This window comes from Phaethon aethereus (genome assembly GCF_964289735.1).
Source record: "Phaethon aethereus genome assembly, chromosome: 1".
NCBI lineage: Eukaryota > Metazoa > Chordata > Aves > Phaethontiformes > Phaethontidae > Phaethon > Phaethon aethereus.
The window spans coordinates 134,579,966-134,600,884 of record NC_138575.1 but is presented as its reverse complement, the minus strand read 5'-3'; the positions used below and the strand labels follow the sequence as shown (position 1 = coordinate 134,600,884).

The 20,919-nt window shown below is 37.9% G+C and overlaps 1 protein-coding gene across 2 annotated transcripts in view; it reads left to right on the top strand.

Annotated features, from left to right (window-relative positions):
• CDKL5 (cyclin dependent kinase like 5) overlaps positions 1 to 20,919 on the top strand; it is a gene marked incomplete at both ends in the record, with an annotated part of 89,637 nt that overhangs the window by 31,730 nt on the left and 36,988 nt on the right. For both annotated transcript variants that reach the window (XM_082007436.1, XM_082007437.1), the window contains 5 exons: positions 7,446 to 7,491; positions 10,485 to 10,621; positions 13,613 to 13,733; positions 15,410 to 15,469; positions 20,156 to 20,246. In XM_082007436.1, coding sequence (XP_081863562.1) covers positions 7,446 to 7,491; positions 10,485 to 10,621; positions 13,613 to 13,733; positions 15,410 to 15,469; positions 20,156 to 20,246 — 455 coding nt within the window. The remainder of the gene's footprint in view (positions 1 to 7,445; positions 7,492 to 10,484; positions 10,622 to 13,612; positions 13,734 to 15,409; positions 15,470 to 20,155; positions 20,247 to 20,919) is intronic.

Below are 20,919 nucleotides of genomic sequence, written 5' to 3'. Positions count from 1 at the left end.
TGTCTTCAGAGAATATTCTAGGATTTTGAAAGTAATCACAGAAACATTAAGGTTGGAAAAGACTTTTAAGATCAAGTCCAACTGTTAACCCAACACCACAATGCCCACTAAACCATGTCCTGAAGTGCTACATCTACACGGTTTTTGAATACTTCCAGTGATGGTGACTCCACCACCTCCCTGGGCAGCCTGTGACAATGCTTGACCACCCTCTCAGTAAAGAAATTTTTCCTAATATCCAGTCTAAACCTCCCCTGGTGCAACTTGAGGCCATTTCCTCTCGTCCTATCACTAGTTACTTGGGAGAAGAGACCAACACCCACCTCACTGCAACCTCCTTTCAGGGAGTTGTAGAGAGTGATAAGGTTTCCCCTTCGGAGGGAGGGGGAGAGCAAAATTGGCAGTACCTCATATTAGAAGTCTTGAGAAGACGGGAAACTGTGTTCTGATCTGATAGTACTGTCCAAATGTAGCAATGTTTTAAGGCAGAATGCAAATGGAGGCAAGACAGTGTCTGGGCAGTCTCTTAGGGACCTGATTTACATGCAGGTAACAATGCCTGTTGCCCCTCAGAACTTGCATTGTGAGAGAGTTTGGCCTGTTTAAAGGCTTTTGTAATGATATACATTATATTTATGATGCATTGATTGGTATTGACTAAAATGTTAGTGTTTTATCTTCTTGTTTGGAGAATAACTTTGAAAAATTAATTTGCTGGTCTTTTAGAAGTTTCATTCTAAGTGACTTATGAAAAAAAATGCTTTACTATCTTGTAATGGTTTTATGGGCTTCTGTTGCCTCACCCATGATTGGTTAATATTCCATTATTTTTGCTAAAATCAAGATCATTGACAGATCTATTCTAAACACTTAAATGTTGAAGAACATAAAATGTTGAAGAACATAAGTCGAAGTAAAACTGTACTACTTTGTTCAGAAAAGGCATTAGCCATAGGATATGTTTGGCTGAATTTTGTTGATTTTTTAATGTGTGTTTTTGTTGTGGCAAACTAAATTATGTGAATGTAATTATGGATCGGTGAGGATGAAATCACAGTTTCTTGCTTGCTTCTAAATATTGTTATAAAATGTAAATATTATCTATGAATAGAGAATACAATTGATTTAACTTTTTCTAGTAGAAGTTAAGCATGCACTTATCTTTGGTCCTTATAAGCCTTATACTTGTACAGACAGAAGACATGAGCCAATCACAGAACATGCAATATCATATCTTAATATTCCACTTCATACATCAGAATAAAACCCTGATGTGATGGACCAGATATTGCTGGAGCATCACTGCCTGATTAAAGGCAGCAACATGCTGCTTCTCCATGGCACGTGCTCAGTATTGACTTTCACTATCTCTTCTCACGTTCGTTGATTTTTATAAATTTATTCTTTCGGTTGCTTAAAAAGTCCATGCTTGAGAAATTCTTGTAATCATATAGGGTGGGACAGTAGAATTATAGCTGAATAGTGTAACTTTCTGAAGGACATAATCTTACATTTTTTTCAAGAATCTTTTTGGGTACCTGTGCTTTGTGTCAAATTTTCCTTGATATGCAAACGAAAAAAAAAATGGACAAACATTTGAAGAGATTTTTTTGTCACATGCTATTTTGGTAGGATATTTTTCTCATTCCAGAGAAGAATGGTTATAGTTTTAAGACCTTGACTTATGTGGAGCACCTTTCTCCTTGAGTACTCTCATTAACATCAAGGATTTTTCTAGAAAACAAGAAAGATATATTCCTGCACTGTTTTGGAAAAGCATTGTCATATATATATTATGTAGAGACAGTGGAAAAATAGAGGACCTCTATCCTTTAAATGAAATTAAATGCGTTCGAATCAGGGAACGCTTCTAGTTTTATACTGGTGACAGGAAATACCAGGTGCTACAATCTTGTGAGGAAAGTTGGGAGAGAAATCTCTGGGTGGCTTGCAGAAGACCCGCGACAACTGCTCTGCTCCCATAAGCATACTCGCCTCTCATCGGTAACTAAGCGGACAGGCAGTAAATACCGTTTTCTCCATGTGGTGGGTTGACCCTGGCTGGACACCAGGTGCCCACCAAAGCCGCTCTGTCACTCCCGTCCTCAGCTGGACAGGGGAGAGAAAGTATAACAAGAAGCTGGTGGGTCAAGATAAGGACAGGGAGAGAGCTTTCAGCAATTGCCATCATGGGCAAAACAAACTCAAGTTGGGGTAACTGGTTCAATTTATTACCAATCAAATCAGAGCAGGGTAATAAGAAATAAAAAACAAATCTTAGAAACACCTTCCCCCCACCCCTCCCTTCTTCCCAGGCTCAACTTCACTCCCGATTTCTCTACCTCCTCCCCCCACAGCGGCACAGGGGGACAGGGAACGGGGATTGTGGTCAGTTCACACATTGTCTCTGCCGCTCCTTCCTTCTCAGGGGGAGGACTCCTCACACTCTTCCCCTGCTCCTGCATGAGGTCCCTCCCACAGGACACAGTCTTCCACAAACTTCTCCGACATGTTTTTTTTTCCCCTTCTGAAATCTGTTACCCCAAAGACGCTCCCACTGTCGCTGATGGGCTCAGCCTTGGCCAGTGATGGGTCCATCTTGGAGCCAGCTGGCATTGGCTCTAAGGGACATAGGGAAAGCTTCTAGCAGCTGCTCACAGAAGCCACCTCTGCAGCCCCCTTGCTACCAAAACCTTGCCACGCAAACCCAATACAATCCAGAAGCAATGCAAATGCATGTTTTGAGGTAAAGGAAAGGATTGAGCCCTGGCATGAAGTCATTCCTATCTGCAGGACTGGAGATACCTGTTCAGAGGAAATGGGTATCACCTTCCTTCTCTATATTGAGCAAATGGAACAGACAGGGACTGAGAAATTTTTGTCTTATCCTTATTAAATGGTATTAGCAGATTTGTACATTTGTACAAATAAATACATATATTTAGACACATTTACATGGAGTCTGAATCGGTTTGTGTACATCCTTAACTTTTACACAAGCTGTTTCCAGTAACATTAATCTGTTGTGCAGAAACTTTAAAACAGTGTTTTTCCTATAGTTTTCTAACACAGAGTGTTTATAATATACATGCTCAATAAGCAGAGGTAGTACCAGTACTAAGTGAGATTTGACTTGTGCATTTGCAAATTTGCCGTTGCCTCAGAATGTAAAGTGAAATATTGAGGTCAGAATTTTTTAGTAGAGCAAGATAATGAGATGCTTAGTAATAAATGTAGCTGAGTGAAGCAGAAGTACAGCTAAGTGAACTCAAATTTTCATACTTCATTATATAAGCTAGTAGTAGTAAGTAGTAGAGATCAGAAAGGATATTCTGTGTTGCCTAAAGAGCACAGAATATTTAGGATGACTTGAGGTTTTTCTTTCCTTGACATTCATTGAAGTCTCAAACATTGAATCAACTAGTAACAGCTTATGTACCTAGATGATACATTATTGGATATGAGAATTTTCCATGCTAGGAGTTGGATACTGAGCTATTATCTGAAGAGGGTTTCCACAGTCAGACTGAACATTGTTTTCAGTACTGTTCTGTTTCAGAATACAGTCTTGAAAAAAACCTTTGAAATGCAAAAAAGATAGTTTAGAGGATGACAATTCTGTTTGGAGAACTGCAATTTGGCCTGTTTTTAAGCAAGGAACCAGATCCACAAAAGAGTTCAGATCTCCAAAAGGACTTTAAAGTTTTAAGTAACAAAGTCTTAAATTTGATCTGTAAACCTTTCAGATTCCCACAGGAATCTGAATTTTCCCTGTTGAATTCCCTCATTGCTCAAAGCTCTGCTTTTCTTCTCATCCTGGTTCCTGTCCATCTTCTCAGGGGCTTAGCGATATGGTGTCTGTTTGCTTTGCACCTAGTGCATGTCAGCCCTTGTTTGAAACTTCAGATTGGGCTTGCATCATCTGACAGCTCCAGCATCTGTCTCCTAATTCAGGAAGCATACTCTTACCACCCCTACTATATGACTGCTGAATTGGTCCATATAGAAAAAATATTCTATGTTTTCCAATCTCATTCTGTAGTAGTTTGTGTGAATGACAGTTATGTACAATGGCTGATCAAAAGCTACGTGTGTTAGTGTGTCGCCCAGGCTGCATATGCTGCTTGTCTGCAACATCATACAATCTATAGGAGATTGAGTTCTTACTGCTTTCATCCCCCAAGGAAAGATATTCTATATATGGCTGACAAATTTGAGATTTTTTTTTTTAATTTTCTCATTTTAAAACTTGCATTTCTCTGTAAAATTCGGTTGAAACTGGATATCTAGTTCAAAATGACTAGTGGTGATGGCAAATGGAGGGACAGACAAACAGGGCATTTGAGGTAGATTCTTCCTTTGGAAACAAGTTTAAAACACGATCGATGGGGAGATACTATTGTTTACGTCACCTCATAGAAACTATTTAGTTGGTTTAGAGCACTTAACCAAGAAATAAATGGGAAATGTGCACTCAGCTTCAATTTTCTGCTCTGCCTGCTGGAGCACTCTCAAACCCTACTGTTTTGCTGGTCTTCCACATTACAGGGAAGTTACAGACTTTTTGACAAACAGGTGCATTGTATTTTAAAATCTATGCACAGTAATCTTTAGTGTCCTTGTATTCATTTTAGCTTTGGCTTGGCTGCTTCACCAATAGCTGATTCCTAGAGAATGCCATTTAGATAGGATGAGGTCCTCCAAGAAACCTAGGCAAGAATGTCCCTCCCTACAGAGGAACAAAATGTTACTAGTGCAACTCCTCAAAGCACCTATTGTCGAGTCTCATTTTGGTAGTGTTTCTAAGTTGATTGAATATATTATTTGTTGAGGTTTTTTTTAAGATGGGGAATATATTATGTATAAATTCTTGATTGCTTAATTATGGCAACATGAATTAGTTTAATGAAATAATATGAGTGATAAAGCTTTTCATATGAAAATTTCTTAAATGTTATAGTATTTTGAACTGTTTGGGTAACTTTTTATTCCATATGAGTGTTGATAAAGTCTTTATGTTCCTGTTCTTCATAGAGCCACTTGTGCTTTAAATACTGTGAATAGTCAAAATCCTACAAGATGTTTAATAGCATGTCTTATATAAGTCTTTGCAAGACTGTGACCCAAGAGCTTTTCAAACTTAATTTCCAAAATAATCACATTCACTCTACACATCAGGGACAGCAGCATACGGCAGAGAAGACACATGGGCTAGATTTCTTGAATGGTGCAGAATTGCTGTCTATGTGAGGCAACAGCTTTTAACTCCTACATTTCTTTCAGTGTACTTAGCCATTACTTCGAGAATAAAAATGCATCCTTTTGATAGTTGCCAAAACATCTACAATTTTTTCTTTTCCTTCATGTGACATAGGAATGTAATGCTAGTGGAAAAATTTGGCTCATCTGCAAAGTAGTGTATGCACACTGTCTAAACACAGGCATGTTACAGTCAGCAGAGGCTTTTGAGGGTAATTACGGTGTTCCTTATCTGAAAAACCTTTCAGAGGCTTAATTAGCCAAAGCACCGCACGGTAGATACCAGAAGTCAAATAAGCTAAATGTACTCACCCTCTTAGCAGTGTTCCTTCATCGTGCTAGTAACTATTACTATTATTACTATAGTTAGAGTTAATAAACGTAACAATACTATAGCTTAGTAGTAAGAGTATAATTAGTTAAATAGTCTGTTCAGTTTAGTTTAGAGCATTCCATTTGTAAGCGTCCTGAAACAAAAATATTTAGGAACTATTATTTGACATAAAAGCTATAGACAAGCCTTTCAGAATCACTCCGAACCTGATATGTGTATCATGTCCTTGGTTCTGACACCCTTTTATTTGCTGTTCTGTAAATTGTTTGAGCAAAGGGTAGTGCTTGGACCTTTGTAATATCTCAGCTGAATTTATGTAATGTATCAGCCTTTAGTTAGACCAGTGTATATGAAGGGTAGGTTTCACTAGCAGAAAAAGCGATGGAAGTCCTCTCTACGATTTAGTAGCATGTGCTGCTTCTGCTGAAATAACCTTCTTCAGTGCGAGGTAGATACAGTTTAGTTACTTAAATCAATACACAACATAATGCTTCGAAGTTTTTCTCATAGATGTTATGAGTGATGATTGAAGGATTTTTTTTTTTAAACATGCAAATTTTACACACACACACTTATATTTGTTTGCAAACTCATTTTTATTTATTTTTATTCATAGTAGTATTGATTTCCATTTAAAGGCCTTAAAAGGCATTATTCACTATCTACAGTAGTCTTTCCAGGTGCTTTTCTTTTAAGTGGGATCAGATGTTTTACAGGTTCATGTTTTATGATGATTTGAAGTGAAAGACAGAGTAAATGTTTGTGTTATTCAATAGTTGGTCGCGTACATGTCTTCAGATATTCCAGAAGGGCTTCACTTTTTTATTGCTGTTCTCTAATCCAGTGTTTGTATGCTATTAATAGTGGGATATGGTGAGGTTTTTTTACAAACTGTGATGTTTGGAAAAGGTACGTAGGCTAGATCTAGCTTGTGAAGTAACCCAGGTAACCTACTGCCTGTCTGCTCACATGCCCTTGCTCTGTGACCTTAAAGCTTCTTCCCCATCATGTTACTAAAATTCAGGTGCTACAGCATTGTATGAACAGACCCGCACTGGTCATGTCATGCTGGCTGTATTTTGGCCACGTACTAAGTGCATTCCTGCTCACATGACAAGAGGAATGTCTTTATTTAAGAGAAAAATGCGACCCGTGATGATCAGGTTTGGTGAGAATAGTGAATACTAGAGGAATGCAAAGGCAGGCATATGTTAAGAAGTTACCACCTATTATGACCATATAGTAAGCACAGATTAACACTTTCAAATGCAATTAGTGATTCTGGTTTTGGAAAGGCTTCCCTTAAGATGACAACTTTTTTTAAGGAGGCATAGAGAATTTACTTTCCTAAAATCATTTTCTTTGTGGATATTTGAATTTTGACACTTAAAAACTTTTGGTGACCAAAATTACAGGTCTCATTGTAAGCCTTAGCAATGTGCTAGTACAGTATTTTCATTTCAGCTCACAAAGATAAGCACCCACACTCATACTTTGGTCAGATAAAGGATTCTTTGACTTTCAGAAAAACTAACCAACAAGAGTCACAGGAACAACTCATCTGAAAATTTAATTAATATCTGGTACAAGGTATATAAATATGAATTTTTGGCTTTTAACTTTGTTTTTTCATATTGGGGCTCCTAATTGTGATGTATCTGCTACTTGTGGTTTTGTATGGCATTTGGCCTGATCACTGAGGTATTTACCAGATTTTTAATTAATTTTGTTCTGCATTGTGAAATTTCTCTGGATGCTTTTTTTTGTGTCTGATGCTCAGGGAAAAAAATAAAATGGGAGAAAACACATAACAGATTTTGTTCATTTCCCTTTCTTTGCTTTTGTTTTACAGGAGACACATGAAATTGTGGCTATCAAGAAATTCAAAGACAGTGAAGGTAACCTGTTCTGCTGCATAATCTTTCATGTCAATAACTACGTTGTTAATATCTCTCCAGTTAAAATAAGAAGTCTCATATATCAAGACATGATTTAAAAATTATAATGATTTATTAGCTCTGTGAATATTCAAGGTACTTGATCCTTCATACCTGCCTAGGGACTGCATGATACACTCCAACTAGATAACTACCTTTCTTTCTTGGTCCATCTATCTTAATACAGCTGAGATAGTGGTGCCATACACGGTAGTAAGATCTACCACTTGGAGACTGTTATGTGATCAGAAAATGGCAAAAACTCCTCTTGTAGTAGTGGCTTGCAGAGTCTTTGGGCTTTGTCACCCTTCATCTGTGGGAGGGGAGCTATATGTTAGGGGAACTTGAAGGGGTAAATGGAGGAGACTGAGAGAAGTCAGCGAGAAGTTCAGTGGTACAAAGAGGAATCGCGGAGCACTCAGGGAACCGCAGGAGGATTTGAGGGACCTGGGTGGCAAGGCAGCAACTCTGACCTTCCATCAGCAGGCTCTGCTCTCCACAGGAAGCTTGGTCTTTGCCCCCTCGTCGCAGCCTCTGTGTATGTTGCAACTCTCCAGTGTTGCTGAGTTTGCTGAGAGGTGGGGAAGAGCTGACCTCTGCAAGACTTACTTTTGCTGGCAAAGTGGGTGGCAGAAGGCAGGACACATGGAAATTATTTCCAGTGCTGCACACACCTATTCCTCACCCAGCAGTAATAAAACCAAAGATCTGTACAAGGCAAGACTAGCTCTGTGACCTGCGCTTGTTGGGGGACAGTGAATCCAAGTATCCTATCACAGGCAAAACTGGCAACGGTCTTACATTGCATACATCAGAAGCTAGCCCTGATCCCTCATGGGCTAGCACAAACAGAAGGAGAAGCCAAGTATGAAGTAATAAGACGACTCATCCCTGTCCGAGGAGATGCAGCTATGATTTGCTGTATACCAAGGCTTTCACTGAAAGCTGACAATGTGGTTTAAAGAAATAGCAGCTGCTTTATTTTAGAAAACTTTTCTTTTGTGTTATTGTTATAGGATTGCTGGTAGCCATGGAGGTGTGGTTGGTTACAAGGACTGTAATTTTCAGAGTCAGGCACGGCAAAGTCAGATTTGTGTCTATTGTTTTATGCAATGCAAACTCTTTGCAGCTGATTTTGCCAGACACTTGAAGAGTATATTCAGAAATCAGTTTTAAATCCCTGTTAAAGAATGTAGGAGATAAGTTAATTGTGGTGACCATCTTGACCAGGTCATGAGAGTACTTCGGAATTGCTTTTTGGAACTCAGTATGCCTATTCAGTACAGATCCTAGGCAATGAATCTCAGTATGAAGCCTTAAACAGGATTATTATATTATCCTGTCTACCAAAAAATGAAAACAAAAATGCAACATTGCCATTAGGTCTGTCTTTCCAAGAGTATTACATAATATCAGTTTACATGACTGATGACTGCTTTTCAGAGTTGTAGCTAGTTGTTTACAAGTTTCTGGAAATACGACAGAAGTTCTTTTGATTGATTTGATTCAGCCCATTTCACATCTGTCTCGTTAATATGGTAGTTCATTAGAAATCTGAATATACCGTAATTGTTTCTATTGCCATTTTTGTTTCACTGAATTTTTGCTGTTGTTTGACATATGCATGCTAAATGCGCTGGAAAGAGAGTGTCTAGTTATAGATGAAATTATGTAATCAGGCTGATGCAAGCCAACACTGAGCACTCAGTTTGAAAATGAAATTATTTAGATTGCTCTAAATTATATATTTTTTTAATCAAAACATATGAGATTATAGTATTTTGTTTTCCTTGTCCCTCCTGCTACACTTCATTTTTTTTTCTCTCTCTTCTGATGATGATTATATGCGTTTGCCTGACCTGTGTTATTTTCACTCCCCTGCAAACCTGTTTTTGCCTTTTGCTTGCTTGGAAAAATGATTTCTCTTCCTTGTTTCTTCTTCCTCTGACCGTCTTTGTGGTACATGACCTGCAAATGTGATTTAGCTTTGAATTTATGCAATCAGATCACATTTACTATCTCTCTGTTGCGGATAACAATTCTAAGAGATTAAGAACCCTGCTTCTACATGTGCATGGGCAAATTACTGAATTAATGGATTTCATTTTACTAAATGAAAAATAAAACCTAATATAATCTGGTTTACTTTACATTTCATTGGTAGTATCCTTTAGAACCCTGTCAGTTCAGGGGCCCTTGATGATAAGCAGTGTACGAAGCCTTAGTAAAACACTCCTCCTTTCTTGAACAACTTTCAAACAACTACATAGTCAAAACTAAGTTAAATTTCTTGACTCCTCAGAATCAGATTCAAGGCTGCGTTGAATCAATACTTGCTCTACTGCCCTCTGTGGCTGCTGCACTGGTCTGCATTGCTGAATTTCCATTGCAAGTCTTGTGGGGAAACTTACAGGACTTACATATCTGTCTTTGGTCTTAAAATTTGTCATGGCTTTTGGAGAATAAAATTATTTTCAAATCTAATAGATTTCTTTGACATTGTTCAAGTGAGCTTTGCATTCCAGTGTTTCTGCTGAGGATGTATTAACCTTGCCAGTGCTTCATGCGTGTGACATGTATTTGTGGGGTAGAGGATGCATCTGTACACATACATGCATATTTTTTGAAGCATATTAGTGCTTTTCATAATGAAAAAGATAGAAATGCAAATGATTTGTTTCTCATGACTTTTTCTGCCACTGAAAACCTACATCGTGGTGATGGGAAGTCTGTGAGGGTTGCACAGTGATAGCACAGTCACCAGTTACCTCTCTTCCACTGCAGAATCATCCAGGCAGCAAAGAGAATCCACACTGGAGAATAAGCCTTTTTGTCTGTAATATATAGAAACAGAGAATTTAATCAGGCATTCAAAATAAAGATTTATAACACTTGGGGGGGATTGTTTTGTTTTTCAATAAGTTTTACTCTGTCACTTTTACTTTGCACTCTAGAAAATGAAGAAGTCAAAGAAACCACTTTACGAGAGCTTAAAATGCTTCGCACTTTGAAACAAGAGAACATAGTGGAGCTGAAGGAAGCTTTCAGAAGAAGAGGAAAATTATACTTAGTTTTTGAATATGTGGAAAAAGTGAGTTGAGTTTGTACTATCCTTGCCGCAGTTGAATCATCAGCTTACTGGAAAAGTCTTTAAAATTACTTTTTCTTTTAAAAATAAAGCTATTCTATAAAGAGGAACAGCAGAAATTTTAATACAATCTGAATTGTTGTAATTAGACATTTATTGTGAGAAAGCAACACTGATAACTTTATTATTGTTTTTACTTCATGTGTTGGAATTTAAAAAAAAGTTCTTCCATATATGAACACAGACATGTTCAAATTATGTAGATTGGAATACATATCATTTGAAGAAAAATTTCCACCCGAACTCTGTAGTCCAGTGTAATTGTAAAGCTGATTAACTGTCCTGTGTTATGTTGTGTAATGAATCTTGACGTAGTCTTTCAAAACAAGATCATAGACTTTTGACCTTGGAATCTGTTTCAACTTTCTCCATCCTTCCCTGTTAAAAATAGGATTTGTTTTTATATTTCTGTAACAAGGCCACTATCAATAGTTGCTTAGAGGGATTTGGCAAAGATAACTGTCATTATTTCCAATCCTGACCTCATCTGAAATGATTCCAAAATTTCCTTATATTGGCTTACTGCTGCCAAGCATCCTGGTATGTTTCCAGGGAGAAACAACCTAGAACAGATTGGTTTTTCGTTATTTTTGCAACCTTCGTGATGAAGGCAGACCTTCCCTCTGAATTCTAACCATTTAGCATTTCTTCATGGAAATAATTAGATGGTGTTCAGATACACAGAGTAAAAATAAACACAAGTATATGTATCTCTGTAGCTTTCGCGAGATATTGTTCCCTTGATTGAAATTTTCATTTAATGTCCTGCCAGTGTAATGTTGCAATCTAGCCGAGTGCCAGTCCTCTTCTAGTCAATTCTCTCTTGTGTAAAGATTCTTCACCCTAAATATAGCGTCTCTCTTACCTCAGTGTACAATTTATTATGTCATATTACTTTATTGCATAATGTGAGGTGACCTATATTAGTCCACACTTTGGCAGAAATCAGTTTTGTTTTTCACCAGCAGATCAGCAGCTTCTAATGTGATGGTTCTTACTTAGCTCTAACATTCCAAGGCTTGACTTGTTCCACCCGTGTTTCTTGTAATTGTTCCAAACACGTGGAATATCTTTGATCACACACCAACTTACAACATAGGTTTAATTTTCTATTATAGTTGACTTGGCTAAGCGCTCTGTAATAGTGGGTTGGAAGAGCAGCATAAGTAAAAGACATTTAATTGATCTGATAAAAGAGTATACTTCAAAAATTCTTAATATGGGTAAAAACACCAGGCTGCACTATCTAGCATTATTTGCATCAGAATAAAATAATATAATGATAAAGGTAGGCATCATGTATAGTCTATGCCTAATATAATTTCTATATTATTGATCACCTTTGATATCAGTTAACTTTGCAGTCCATGAACGTTTCTCATTTTCAGATATGTCAAATAGTTTCCACAATAGTTTCTTTGAAGACCAGGATGATTTCTGTATTTTCGGATGAAGGAAGGGTATAAGGAAATAAAATGTGGTATAGTAGGCTAATTTTTGTTTTAAGTGGTGGTGAGCACCTTGTGTCCTTTAAGGAATCTAAGCTCTGCAATACTCAAATGCAGATTACTTAAATCCACATTCAGTCTAATCTCCTTTATTCATCATCCCCTTAGTTAATGTCTTCATATAGGATTATGTCTCACTGTGTTGATGCTACTATTTTGGTTCATATTTGTAACACTAACTTCTTGACTTACTTGTCCAGATCCACAGGCTTGTGTATGGACAAAAGTCTAAGTAAAATTAATATGGTTCCTTAACAGAAAATTCCTTTTCTTAGATCCGAAGTGTATTTCTAAGGAAACTTACACTAAAGAACCTAAGTTCCAGTATTTACTCACAGATTGCAAGACTTAGAAATGTTTTCAAATATTATCAAAGTCTCCATTTGTTTTGTCTCATATTTGTGTTCATTAAAATATCTTACAAGAGAAACATCAATAATTTTATTATACAGCTAATGAAAATGTTTGTCAAAGACAAGGTAAATTTATTTTAAATGAAAAATCTACAAATGTTCAAATCCATAATTAAATGAGTTGTGTAAGGCAGTATAGCCAAAATACTTATTTCTATTTCAGTATTCGGTAAAAAAGACTTTCCTGTCTTCAAGTGGTCTGCTGCTGCCCATTATTCATTCAGGATTCAGAGTAGAAACTCCATCATACTTCTAATTGTGCAAAATTGGAGACATTTGCTCACATAATGGGAATCTAAGTGTCCTTTTTCAAAGAGGAGGTTTACTAATATAAACAATCAGTTTATTTTTTTCCCTAGCTATATCCATAAAACAGTTAATATTGCCATAGTTACTGTAGTGCAAATATGTCTAACATCAGTATAGCCTATATATAGCTATAGGATACTCCCTAGGTTACTATTTATATCCCTATGAGGCATTTTTATATCTGTTCCTTCATTTGCACTAACAGGCTTGTGCTGCTTTAACTATACCCATTCACATACAGACATGGTTTGTGATTAATCATGGCTCTGTACATCACAGCAGCAGAACTAGCTTAATAATGAAGAAAACGGTATGTTAAAGCATAGTCAGATATTTACAAAATGCTGTGCTCTACTAACTTTTCATAGAGCCACACTGACCTGGTGTTTCTGTTCAAGCAACTTTCTATAACTAAATGACTTTTTAAAAGTTTTCAGATAAGTGGTTTGATGATACTCTTTTAAGGACTTGTGGTATATTTGTGGTTCACCTTTAAAGATTATTGTCTTCACAAGTGCCTTCTCTAGAATGAAAACAGCTAGTATTATGCTTACGGTTAAAATACACTCCTTGAATGTTAAACTACTGATTTTGCATAGCCAGACTCAGTGGCCTAAGAATGTTGCCTCAGAATGCTGAAAGCGTGTTATCTTCTAGCAACTACAATATAACTCTTTTAAATAATATGTCTTTTAAACATTTAGAATATGCTTGAATTGCTAGAAGAAATGCCAAATGGAGTTCCACCAGAAAAAGTGAAAAGCTATATCTACCAGCTAATTAAAGCAATTCATTGGTGCCATAAGAATGATATTGTTCATAGAGGTAAGTGTGTAGCTCTCCACATGGAAATAAGCCCCAGATAGGAATTTGTTTTCTAAAAGGAAAGATGTTACAGCTTGAAGTAATTTGCATTTAACATAAATATAAGCAATTGCTTTATATCAACAGGAAAAAAAATCTGTAAATTTGGCTGGGTCTTAAGTCTACTGCGTGACTTCAGATCATTTTAAAACTAAATTCATCGACATATAAAGCTTGCTGTTCGATGTCTTTGGGGTATGATATAAAGATTGTATCATATGCACAGCGAAGTGAAACTGCACTACAGACATTGCCAAAGGGAAAGGCATGTTTTTAAACATTTCATGGCACTCAGTCATTTCACTTTTCAATCTGATAATGAAATATTAGGAGGAAGAATAACCCAGAACTTAAAGCTTGGTCCACTGTGTTTTACTTCTTAAGGCAGTTCCTCCCAGCTCCCATGAGTTCACCTCTATACTTTCATAGAACTGTAGAATGGTTTGGGTTGGAAGGGACCTGTAAAGGCCATCTAGTCCAACCCCTCTGCAATGAGCAGGGACATCTTCAACTAGATCAGGTTGCTCAGAGCCCCATCCAACCTGACCTGGAATGTTGCCAGGGATGGGGCATCTGCCACCTCTCTGGGCAACCTGTGCCAGGGTTTCACCACCCTCATTGTCAAAAATTTCTTCCTTAGATCTAGTCTGAATCTGCCCTCTTTTAGTTTGAAACCATCACCCTTTGTCGTACTGCTACAGGCTGTGCTAACAAGTCTGTCCCTATCTTTCTTATAAGCCCCCTTTAATTCCTTGAAAAGCTGCCATAAGGTCTCCCTGGAGCCTTCTCAACTTCTCCAAGCTGTTCTACTTCAAGCTGAACAAGCCCAACTCTTATAGCCTGTCCTCACAGGATAGGTATTCCATCCCTCTGATCATTTTTGTGGCCCTCCTCTGGACCTGCTCTGTGCTTTCTCCCATAAGCTTCAAGCTCTTAGAGGACATATCTTGATGTGTGACTTTATCTAGTTTTATGTATTTTAGCCTGATTTAATAAAATTGTATTTTACTTCGTGGCTTTGCAAGAGTAATTTTTCTAATTAATGTTTCCAATAAATTAAAATTCTCATACAATATGCTATTTGTATTTGAGACTCATCAAACATAAGCAAGAGTCTGAAAATATTTTGTAAAATATAGTTTCTAAAATATACCATATATGGATACCGCAATATCTATATAGGAATAAAAAAATGGGCTTAAAACTGGACAACACATTTTTTCTAAACAAATGACAAGAGGTGATCAAGATCATCATAACTGAAAATGTTGAGCACAGCATGTTTAACATTTTATTGGTTAACTGGGCAATTAAATGTCAGTTCTTTGTATTATTTTGCGACATGCAGTATTCTGCATATTGGTTTGTTGCCCAGGAATATTCATAAGCACCTTTTATCTTCCAATAACTTTATTGGGAAACTCTTTAAAAGACTTCAAAAGGCAGAAAATTAATTCTGCATGTTCACAAACTGAATTGCTGGAAGCTGTTTCAGCAGTTGCTCTTGTAATGCTTCGTTTATGATTGCATTAATATCTCTAAATACGTTATAATGAAATAATATTTGTTGACAAAGTTCAAAATTAGAAAGCAAAGTTAACAGCATTTTTTTTTTCTCTCTCACTCTGGTACTCTAGATATCAAGCCAGAGAATCTCTTAATAAGCCACAATGATGTTCTGAAGTTGTGTGACTTTGGTAAGTTCAGTAGATAGATACCTACTTCTTACCTTTTTAAAGAAACCTCTTGCAGTGGAGTTTTACCTTATTCTTCTAAGACTTCTACAGTATGTACTGTTCAAAACCCTTTTTAGTCGTCAGAATTGATTACTTCTTCAGGTTTTTGGCTAGTACTTTAATTTGAAAGATCTCTGGGATTAATTTGCATACCCTGTGAAATAACTTTATTAACATGTCAGTAGAAATGCTGCATTTATCTCTTCCTGTATTTGACAGGGTTTTTACTAGCAGTGTTGTTAGCACCCAGCTGAGAACAGTGCAGATGCTAAGCTGATTAGGAGGCTCACAAAACTGTAGGTTTATCTGGCCTCTGTATGAAAAGAAAAGAGAATTCTTCCTTGTTTAGTGAAGACACAATAAACTTAGACTTTTTGTATATTTTTTGAACCACTGGCTTTCATGGACTGTTATGTGTGTAGGTATAGGTCAACTTTTACTGTTATGTTAATCAAGGAATCATGTGTGCACATATGAGTAATGACTGAGTGGCTGGAGGTCAGAGTTAGAGTTGTACATGTAATGTTAAGTCTGCTATTTCCTGACCTATCAATACCTGTTTAACGTCAGCTTTAAGGCTTTGAAGAATCAGCACCAAGCACAAGGCAAACTTTGCCCATGTGAGTAAACCCCAGAAGACAGCAGGGCGGAGTGTACACTGTTCCAACAATCTGCATTTTTATTCTAAATGCTACATAAACACAGAATAAGAGATTGTTCTCTCCAAGCAGCTTACATTTTGGCTTGGTGAATAAAAAACAATTCCATAGCGCTACCCAAGGGCACTTTTCAGTGAGAGCGGTTTGAAAGCTGTCATTTCAAACCTCTGCAATTCTGAATGAAAAGAAGAACTGCTAAAAAAATAGATAGAAATGGTTTTTTAGGAACACAAAAAAGGCATTTGTCATTTGCAGTGCTGCTTATTTCTTTTAATCCTAAAGGCATTTTTGCTTAAGCATTCAGAAACAATAACCGTTCCAGGAAAAGCCTTAGAAGATTTGGTCCATCTAAGGTCTTTGAATTAAGGGCAATTTATTCTGCAGCGTAAGGAGCTGCACAGCACTGACAGAACACCAGGGTACTCTTGCACAGTGCCCTCGGTGCCTTTGCCTTTTCAGTACCCACAGGCCTCCTGTCTGCACCGCTGTGGCCACCCTTCCCTGGCAGCTCTGCGCCCTGGCTGCCCCGGCAGTGTTGCCCAGAGCTGGCGGGGCAGGATTTTTCCCTCACCCCACACTTACTTTCAGGGCCTTGCCCCTACAACGCAAACCCCACGGGGGTTAGCAGGGCCAGCGCTCTCCCAGGGGGTGAAGGCTGGTGTGGCATAGGCCTTGCTCCCTCTCCACCCCTTCACCCCCCGCACCGGCTTTGGGTGGCTAGGGGACCCAATCGCTGCCTTGCGCAGAGCTTAACAACCAATCGGCGGGCAGTGCCTGCCCCTGACCAACATGTGCTCCAATCAGGGCTGACGGCATCACAAGCAGGAACAGCCAATATGGGCGTGAGTGGGTCCGGCTGGGAGCTGTTCAGTCCAACCTCTTTCCCCGGCCATGGGGGAGAGCCTTCCCTGGCCCTCGCCCTCCGTCCCTCGTGGGTTTTTTTGTGGTGTCCCCCCTGAAAGTAACATTTACCGTTACAGTTGGCATATGCCATCAGCTAACAAATGTTTGTGTCTGTGAACTCGTGTCAACATCCTTTGCGCAGCATTATTACAGGAAAGTAAAAATCCAAACACATGGTACGGTCATGTTCTGGATGACAGTTTTCTCACTAGGTGTAGATGATGTGAATTAGTTCAGCAGTGATGTTCTGTGTGGTCTGTTGGCTTGCTCACACTATATGCCCCAGCCAGGTTCTCTTTCTGCTGTTGGAAAAGACATGCAATCACTCAGCACAACCTCAAGGAAGACGAACGAAGTTTTGGGAATTTCTGTTGTTCTTATTGTTCATGTGGGTTCATTTGAAATTTGATCAATTATTCAGATGTAGTTGAATTTAAAATTCCAAACAAATCTTATAATTTGGGATCAATTTTAATTTTTTAGGCTTATTGCTAACTGACATTATTGCTAGTAGCTTAAGCTACTGTAAAAAGTCTGTCAGAATGGTATTATCTGCAAGCGTTTCCTGAACGTGTACAGATTAGGATATAAGAATTTGCCTGTTACCATGGTTTAATGTATGCTGTCTGCCTACCTAACTTAATTCATATTTTGGAACACAGGTGCTTGTCACATTTAGTGCCACATTCCTCCTATGATACCAAATGCAAAGAAAAGGTCTATGCATCCATCCCAATTCAGATATTGAAGTAATTGGGTGTTTCCAAATAGCCCAGTGGACAAAACAGTTGGAATAGAAAAGTTGATAAATTTTTAACAAGCTACTTCTTCACAGTCCTTGTGCCATGTGTTCTGTACATATTGTGCTAGATAAAAATGAGATTGAATGTGGTGCTTGCCTGGACACATGTTGTGTGGGTGTCATTTCTGTCAATAGAAGTGGAAAAAGAGAACAGTACAAAATGCCAATTACAGCAGATGCATCCGACTGTTAGAAATAGTTAGGTTTTCTGACTAGTGTGTTTGCGGTTTCAACACCAGGGCTTCAAAATTACTTGTTTTAGCAATCTCTTAATCTCTGTATGATGTGTAAGCATAGAAATTGTGAAACACAGGACTGGAAAAGACCTCAAGAAATTCTCTAGTCCTTCCACCTACTCAAAGGAAGGATTAAGCATGTCTGTGTCATTCTTGACAGGTGTTTGCTTAGCTTATTCTTAAAATTCTCAGTAATGGAGGTTCCCTAGTGTTCCTAGGCATCTATTAAAGTACTTACACGTCATTAATGTTAGAATGCTTTACTTTTTCTAACTTAAATTTGCCTTATTTTTCTATAAGAAACTGACAATCTTGTCCTTTTTTCCTTACACTTTTTTCTTACCATTTTCTGAGTTTTTTAAAGTTCTTTCTTGAACACTCCTATTTTGCTGCTTCTCCCTTCTGGCGTCATGATGCATTTGCAAACTATTGCTTTCATAGTTGCCCTCACCCAAATCACCTTCTGTCTTCACCTTCTAATCTATTCTTTCTCACTGTGTAGAGTTTGGTCTAATCTTATCCCTAGTTAACTTCTCTTATTTTTGTATCAAAAAATTTTTCCTGATACCTCAGCACGATTTGGAGGAAGGAACAATAAGCACATGAATGAAAGATTTTTCACGGGCAAGATTAATCAGATGGGTCATGTTACAACCTTACAAGCATAGTTGTGTGGGAAAAGCAATTTCGGCAGCTTCTACGTAAGAACTCAGATATCAAGAAAAATTACTAATGTGTTTAAGTAGCACTTACTGATTCTGAAAATGAAATTATGCCTTATACCTCTGCAACCCTTTAGAATGTTTGTCCTTTCTTCACCACTCATGCAATAATGGAAAGACTCATAGTGATTTCACTGAAGTGAATTTTGGACCAAGTTTTAATGCCGCATCCCAGTAAGAATGCATTTTGAAAATGTTGCTTCTGCATTTCAGTCACAGAAATTTGTCTCTGAGCTCTAGTAAGGACCCTACACATGTGCAGTCTTGCTGCTGAGATCTGTCTGTCCTCAGTCTCACCTTATTATTAGTTATTTGTCTGAAAACAGTAAGACACTTGATACTTTCTGAAAACAGTGCCAGCATCTGCCTTAGAGTACTTCTACATGCAGAATCCAGTAATATCATTACTGTGGTGCTTGGCTGACTTTTTATAAATGGAGGAGAATGAAAACAAAAATATAACTTATTCCTACATCTGGGTTTTCCACTATATGCACTCTTGTCACAGTTGGTGGCTGTAATTGTTGTGCCTTAGGACAGAAGTTACGTTTTGGTACAGTTGCAAATAAGTATACATTTTTTTCTTCTATTCGTAACAAAATGATGTGGAGGAGGAAGTTAATTTGGACTTGGTTTTTCTGATCCTAATTCACTAAGAGCCTTGTTATGAATGTGATGCTAAAGCAGGTGGGAAGCTGACAAATGAGTGAGTGAGCCAAATGCAGACATAAAGCTGTTTTGCTGATCTCTGGTAGACTCCTGCCTTGTGTAGTTTTGTGGTGATGACCCTGTTCCTTGCCAGGTCAGAGAGGGAGTGTCCTTAGATGAGAATAATATGTCATTTCTTGACCAGTTTAAAAAATTGGATGCAGTGAGACTGTCATAGTTAGGGTCAGTGACTGGAAGAGTCTGCTCCCCATGCATGTGTTTATGTTTCTCGTGTTATGAATTTTCTTCTGCAAACAGCATCTCAGTGAAATTTAGTGGCCATAGTTCAAAGCTTGCATGGCATGCTGACAGGTAACTTTTATCAGTCTGTTTTGATTATGACAAAGCACCAAAAGTAATAGCAGAACCCCATAGACTTCTGAGGAGAGTAGACAAGTAAAGTAGTCATTAAAACGAACATGCTGACTTTCACTGTTGTATCAATAAAAGCTTGCATTTCAGTAGACAAGCAGTTGTTGGAGACATCATTCTGCACTAGGGGTTGTAAACATGTTGCTTCTATTTAAATAGGCCTGAGCTCTTAGTGACAAAATTAGTGGTGATATGCACATTGTATTTAAAATAGCATATAAACTTTCACACTATTTCCTTGACAGGCTTTGCTCGTAATCTCTCTGAAGGAAGCAATGCTAACTATACAGAATATGTGGCTACCAGATGGTACCGCTCACCTGAACTCTTGCTTGGGTAAGTACAGTTTGTAGAACTGCCATGACAAGTCTTGACTGATTCTTTACATTTTTTCAAGCACCCTGTGTAAGATTTACCCATGGAGACCAGTTGCTGATGTAGAGGGAAGATTACAAGACGCTTCCAGATTTTAATTAATTTTTTTCCTTTCCTGTAAGTCAGCATGAATCATTGGCATGTTGACCTGTCTTGAGCTGAGCAGTGTTTAGCTGATTAAAATATGAAGCTGAATTATAACAGATGTACTTCAGATTCCTGCCCCCTCCCCTTTCCTTCAGAAGGTTTTCATGGTAGTCCTGTAGCCTGAAATGTGCCATCAGCCTTGTAGTGCATAGCAAAGGCAGTGCAGCCTTCACCACGCTACACTCCAGGCTCTCTCCATCCTTTGGGTAAAAATTATGATTTGGTTTTCATTCCCAGTTACCCTTTATCAGCACTGCTGAAGTGACTCAGAAAGATGGTGCTAACTTTTTACTAGTCAGGAAGAATTTGTTGGAGGCTGTGTGAATCATTTCAGTAAAGCACTTGAGGAAGCTAGTGTTGCATTGCCTGTGAAAGCAGTAGTTACATGAGCAGCCTCAGCCAGACAATTTAGTTTTACTCTTTTATTAATCTCTTAAATGAGTGTTTTACTACCTCACAAGGTTAAGCACATTTTCAGATACTATAT